This window comes from Octopus sinensis, linkage group LG15 (assembly GCF_006345805.1).
Source record: "Octopus sinensis linkage group LG15, ASM634580v1, whole genome shotgun sequence".
NCBI classification, from domain to species: domain Eukaryota; kingdom Metazoa; phylum Mollusca; class Cephalopoda; order Octopoda; family Octopodidae; genus Octopus; species Octopus sinensis.
This window is the reverse complement of record NC_043011.1, coordinates 50,649,128-50,655,938: the sequence shown is the minus strand read 5'-3', so window position 1 is coordinate 50,655,938 and position 6,811 is coordinate 50,649,128. Positions and strand designations below refer to the sequence as shown.

The 6,811-nt window shown below is 35.9% G+C and overlaps 1 protein-coding gene across 2 annotated transcripts; it reads left to right on the top strand.

Annotated features, from left to right (window-relative positions):
• The first annotated feature begins 1,850 nt into the window (after positions 1 to 1,850).
• Positions 1,851 to 5,544, top strand: LOC115219959 (zinc finger protein 248-like). Of its 2 annotated transcripts, none has more exons than XM_029790260.2 (2): positions 1,851 to 2,042; positions 4,433 to 5,544. In XM_029790260.2, the coding sequence occupies exon 2, from the start codon at positions 4,839 to 4,841 to the stop codon at positions 5,325 to 5,327; it is 489 nt and encodes a 162-aa protein (XP_029646120.1). In that variant the 5' UTR covers positions 1,851 to 2,042; positions 4,433 to 4,838; the 3' UTR covers positions 5,328 to 5,544. The 2 variants fall into 2 exon arrangements, with proteins under 2 accessions (XP_029646120.1, XP_029646121.1); XM_029790261.2 differs by lacking the exon at positions 1,851 to 2,042 and adding an exon at positions 2,719 to 2,856.
• Positions 5,545 to 6,811: the final 1,267 nt, after the last annotated feature.

The following is a 6,811-nucleotide window of genomic DNA, read 5'->3' as shown; positions in this document are numbered from 1 at the left end:
GTTCATAAAACATCTTTTTCTCTTGGCTTTCTTGAGAAAATTCTGTAGTTTGTAACATATTTGTTGTTTAATTTCTTGCATTTTGGCAATTTCAACCAATCAATGACGTCTATTGCGGTGAATTCAATTTCTGCCGTAACATTTTCTGGCAGCGTCATATGAAAATGTTCCTCTTACATATTATATATTCATTTAAGAAACAGATTGGGTTTATTTATATTTCTGAAGAAAAAAAGATACTCCCCCCCTAACCCTAAAACTGATTGAAATGCAATAGATCGATACTAGGGTCATAATTATGGGTGGACACTAAAGAGTTTTGTTATCCAACTCTGTTTACGAGTGACCCCTCAGTTTATGGCCACAGGGTATCTTTTTTTCTCATAAAAAACAGGGACATTTTCATATGACACTGCAAATAATTGTTGTTGACACACTACGGCAGAAATTGAATTCACCTCAATAGACGTCATTGATTGGTTGAAATTGCAGAAATTAAAGAAAAAAAACAACAAATATCTTACAAATAGAATAGAATTTTCTCAATAAATCCAAGAGAAAAAGATGTGGCGTGGCATAGTTTCGGTTGTAGTAGCACAGATTTCCGTCGATTTCCGTAAAAAAGTTTTATTTTTTTACATAAGTAATGAGAGCGAAAGGGACTAAGAGGAAGCGATTTTACGACGAGAAGGTTTCACTTTGAAGTCGGCCTGTGTGTGTTTGATGGGGTGTGGGAGACAGACAGTATGTTGTGTAAGTGAAGTGCTTCTGTTAGTGTGTGCGAAGAGACAGAGAGAGTAATGTGTGAAAGAGAGAGATAACTGAAATTTTTGCGAAGAGACAGACATACATATACACATACACCGAGTACATACATACATACATACACACACACACATACATAGATACATACACACACACACATACATACATACATACACACACACATACTTACACACACACACACACACATAGATACATACACACACACACATACATGCAGACATACATATACACATACACCGAGTACATACATACATACATACACATACACACATACATAGATACATACACACACACACATACATACATACACACACACATACTTACACACACACACATAGATACATACACACACACACATACATGCAGACATACATATACACATACACCGAGTAAAAAATTACACTGAATCGACCATACATACATGCACACATACATACATACACATACACACATACATAGATACATACACACACACACATACATGCAGACATACATATACACATACACCGAGTAAAAAATTACACTGAATCGACCATACATACATACACACATACATAGATACATACACACACACACATACATGCAGACATACATATACACATACACCGAGTAAAAAATTACGATGAATCGGCCATACATACATACATACACACACACACATACATAGATACATGCATACATACATATACACATACACCGAGTAAAAAATCAGTTATCTATCTCTTTCACACATTACTCTCTCTGTCTCTTCGCACACACTAACAGAAGCACTTCACTTACACAACATACTGTCTGTCTCCCACACCCCATCAAACACACACAGGCCGACTTCAAAGAGAAACCTTCTCGTCGTAAAATCGCTTCCTCTTAGTCTCTTTCGCTCTCATTACTTATGTAAAAAAATAAAAGTTTTTTACGGAAATCGACGGAAATCTGTGCTACGACATGCGAAACTTCGCCAAAGATGTTTTATAAACACATTCTACCAGTATACGAAGTTTAAAACTGTTTAGTTACGTGGAAATTATTTTAGAAAACTGCCGGTCAAACCGAAAAGATGCAAATTTGCTGACAGAATGGGACAAAGAAAAAGACGAATGAATCCAGCCAGTCAGTAGAGCCATCTATTGGAGAAATGAGGAATAGAATTATCACAAGGGAAATAACCTCTACAGCACATCAACATCCATTCAATTAAATTATTAATTAAGGTGATTAATTACCGAACACTGAGTCGCTGTTTATAGCTGAATACGGTAAGTTGACAAAGATTTACTTTAAGGCTGTAATGGTGATAATAATACTATTAATAATAATAATAATAATGTAATTAATAGAATTCTGTGAACCTCTCGATGTTACAGTAATTATTTTGAAACGAAAACAGAACAACAGAAAAATACATTTCCTCGTCTTAATTAATAATTTCCAGACAGAAATGTCGATTTATTGTTTAGGAAAACCTATGATCGACTGTCTCATGCCATATAAAGGAAATCTTTATATATAAAAGTGAAGTTGTGTGTCTGTCTCCTACGATTTGGATTCCTAACTACTCCCACATTTTGCGGTGCAGTTTAACCAAAACCGGGTATCTTTACAGTCGTGATTCATATCGAGCTCTTCTGGGTATTAGCGCGCGTCTACGATGAGTCTACGATTAAAAAAAAAAATTTACCATCATTTTTCTCCATTTTAATGCATTTTTTCGCTATTATATAAGGGAAGTAACTCTCTAAAAATGTCTACGACCAGTCAACGATTTAAAAAAAAATTTACCATCATTTTTTTTCCATTTTTAATGCATTTTTTTGCCATGTTTTGGCTATAACTCTCTAAAAATGGTTATATAGTTATTTCCCTTACAAATCCGAGCAACGCCGGGCGATACTGCTAGTTAATTTATAAAACGAAAGTAAAGTGGTGGGAAGCGCCATCTATGGGAGAATTGAAGAAATACAATAATATAGAGGGAAGTAACTTATACAACACTTCAAGCGACGACCAAGTGAATTATTAATTAAGGTGCTTAATTACTGATCACTGACTCGTTGTTTGTATCTGAATACGGTAAGTTGACAAAGATTTTCTTTAAGGCTGTAATGCTAATAATAATAATAATAATAATAATGTAAATTATAGAATTATGTGACCCTCTCGATGTTAGAGTAATTATTTCGAAGGCATAACAATAGGGAAATGTATTTCCTCGCCTTAATAATTTCCAAACAGAAATGTTGATTTATTGTTTATGAAAACCAATGATCGACTGTTTCATGTCATATAAAGTAAATTAATTTGTAAAATGAAAGTAAAGCGGCGCAATTAATAAGCAAAATGAGAGGAAACCGATTGAAGAATACCGCATTAATTAATAATGTTGTCCTGTTGTTAATGAGGCATTGATAAAACATTAAGCTGACGAAGATTTACTTTAAGGTTATTTTGATAATCGTAATGATGGTTTCACATTTTCGCCCGGGGCCAGAAGTCTTTCATGCGAGCCTGAAATCGAATACATTGAACTCAGTATTTCTCGAAAAGGCGGCGAGCTGGCAGAATCGTTAGCACGCCAGACGAAATGCTTAGCAGTATTTCGTCTGCCGCTACGTTCTGAGTTCAAATTCCGCCGAGGTTGACTTTGCCTTTCATCCTTTCGGGGTCGATTAAATAAGTACCAATTACGCACTGGGGTCGATATAATCGACTTAATCCCTTTGTCTGTCCTTGTTTGTCCCCTCTATGTTTAGCCCCTTGTGGGTAGTAAAGAAACAAGTATTTCTCGAAAAGGATGAAAGGCAAATACGACCTCGGCCCTATTTCCACTGAGAGCTGGACTTCTTTTTTCGGGCTGCATAAATTAATAACGATGATGGTTTCAAATTTTGGCCTGGGACCAGCAACGTTCTCCGTCTGTTTTATTCTTTAGTATAAAATATTTAAAAACAGATAAATCTTTCTAATTTTTTTTGCATACATCATTTACTTTGTATATATTTTCATGGTTTTTTTTTTCAATTGCATTTCATTTTCTTGGAGAGATGCGTTTCTAAAGGAGCTCCTTATTTTGTTTACCTGGAAAGGATGCAAGGCAAAGTCGAACTGGAATGAGTTCGTGCTTTGAAACTTAAGATGTACAGGGCCCTATTGTTAAATTAATTTAAGGATAACAATTAAGGAAAAAAAAAAAAAAAAACGAAAGCAATGGAAAATAATTTAAACAATTAACAAACAAAATAATTCTATAATTTTATACACATGCTTTCCATACGTATACATAACGAAAGGCTAAAACGAAGCAAAAACTCAAAACAAAAACTAAGCGAATAATTTTAGACACACGCGTAACAATCAAATTAATTTTACAATTAAGAAAAAAAAACAAAAAACGAAAGGCTAAAATTTAGGGTTAGGGTTAGGGTTAGTGACAGAATGTTGTCTCAGTTTTAGACGCAGCAAATGATTTTAGCTCACTAGAGGCGATTCATTGGTTAAAATTCGAAAAATTAAACTACGTTAAACAAACAAATTACAATTTTCTGACCCCTGGAACCATTTAATGGATGACAATGTTAAATTTTGCAACATTGAATTACTGTATCATTTAACTATTCTCTTTATCTTAATGTTTCTTTTCCTATTTCAGAATATCACCTTATGTTGACCCACAAGAAACGTCTTCATTCAGATGTGCCTTTCATATTTTTACGTCGTTTCATCAACTAAAGCAAGATGACATAATTTATCAGGAGCATTCATCAATACATCAAAATTTATATGAATACAATCTAAGAATACAATATTTTTTTCTTGTCTTCACTGTTTGGAATGTAGAGGAAGTGATTGCCTTACAGGTTAATTAAGGTTGGATAACTTTACAAACGAGATGACAATTTCCACCTGCAGATTTAGATATTAAGTAAGATCACAGGAGAAAGAAACACAGCTTCGAATTCTTTTCTAGAAAAAGTGGCAGAACTGAAAACAAAGATGTTTATAGAGATGAAGGAAACATTATCATTGTGATATGTATAATAAATTATTCTCTCATAATGAGCAAATTAGCTAAACCAAAAAAACCAGATTCAAGAGAGAAGCAACATTCCTGTGAAATCTGTGGTAAATCATTCTCTTATAGGAATACCTTGATTGAACACAAGCATACGCATACTGGAGAAAAGCCATATCATTGCGATATCTGTAGTAAATCATTCTCCTGTAGGAGTAACTTGGCTCACCACAAACATACACATACAGGAGAAAAGCCATATGATTGTGGTATCTGTGGTAAATCATTCTCTCGAAGGAGTACGTTGACTGAACACAAACGCACACATACGGGAGAAGAGCCGTTTCGTTGTGATATCTGTGGTAAATCGTTCGCGTGTAGGAGTAACTTGGCTCAACATAAACGTACTCACACAGGAGAAAAGCCATATGATTGTGATATCTGTGATAGGTCATTCGCTAAAAGGAGTAACTTGACTAAACACGAGTATACACATGCATCAGTAAAGCCGTATCTTTGTAACACATGGTAAATCGTTCTCTTATGGGTGCAACTCGATTCAACACATACATACATATACAGGAGAAAAGAAATATCATTATAATGTCTTATAGGACTTGACTCGACACAAACATACACATCATCACCATCGTTTAATGTCTGCTTTCCATGTTAGCATGGGTTGGACAATTTTGACTGAGGGCTGGCGAACCAGATGGCTGCACCAGGCTTCTATCTTGATCTGGCAGAGTTTCTACAGCTTGATGCCCTTCCTAACGCCAACCACTCCAAGAGTGTAGTGGGTGCTTTTACATGCCACCGGCACGAGGCCAGTCAGACAGCACTAGCAACGATCTCGCACGAATCTTTTACACATGCCACCGGCATGGGTGCCAGTAAGGCGACGCTGGTAACGATCATGCTCGAATGGTGTTCTTTACGTGCCACTGGCAAATAGCAAAGCCATATCTTTGTAATATGTGGTAAATCATTCTCTTATGGGTGTAACTTGATTCAACACATACATATACTCTTTACTCTTTTACTCTTTTACTTGTTTCAGTCATTTGACTGCGGCCATGCTGGAGCACCGCCTTTAATCGAGCAACTCGACCCCGGGACTTATTCTTTTGTAAGCCCAGTACTTATTCTATCGGTCTCTTTTGCCGAACCGCTAAGTAACGGGGACATAAACACACCAGCATCGGTTGTCAAGCAATGCTACGGGGACAAACACAGACGCACAAACATACACACACATACATATATATATATATATATACGACGGGCTTCTTTCAGTTTCCGTCTACCAAATCCACTCACAAGGCATTGGTCGGCCCGAGGCTATAGTGGAAGACACTTGCCCAAGGTGCCACGCAGTGGGACTGAACCCAGAACCATGTGGTTGGTAAATCTGGTAAATCATTTTCTAAAAAGTATCACTTGACTAAACACAAGCACTGTAAACACCTATGTACACCCGTGTAATTGACAGAGATGATTTTCAGGATGATATTTGTTAAAACAAGTGGGATCTTTTTACTTTGACTGGCAGATTTTTAAAATAATTTCTATGTAACTAAAAAATTTTAAACTTCGTATACTGGTAGAATGTGTTTATAAAACATCTTTTTCTCTTGGCTTTCTTGAGAAAATTCTGTAGTTTGTAACATATTTGTTGTTTAATTTCTTGCATTTCGGCAATTTCAACCAATCAATGACGTCTATTAAGGTGAATTCAATTTCTGCCGTAACATTTTCTGGTGGCGTCATATGAAAATGTCCCTGTTTTTTATGAGAAAAAAGATACCCTCTGGCCATAAACTGAGGGGTCACTTGTAAACAGAGCTGGATAACAAAACCGTTCCCTCTTTAGTGTCCACCCATAATTATGACCCTAGTATCGATCTATTGCATTTCAATCTGTTTTAGGGTTAGGGGTGGGGGGAAGGGTGTCTTTTTTTCTTCAGAAATGTAAATAAACCCAATCTGTTTCTTAAACGAATATATAATATG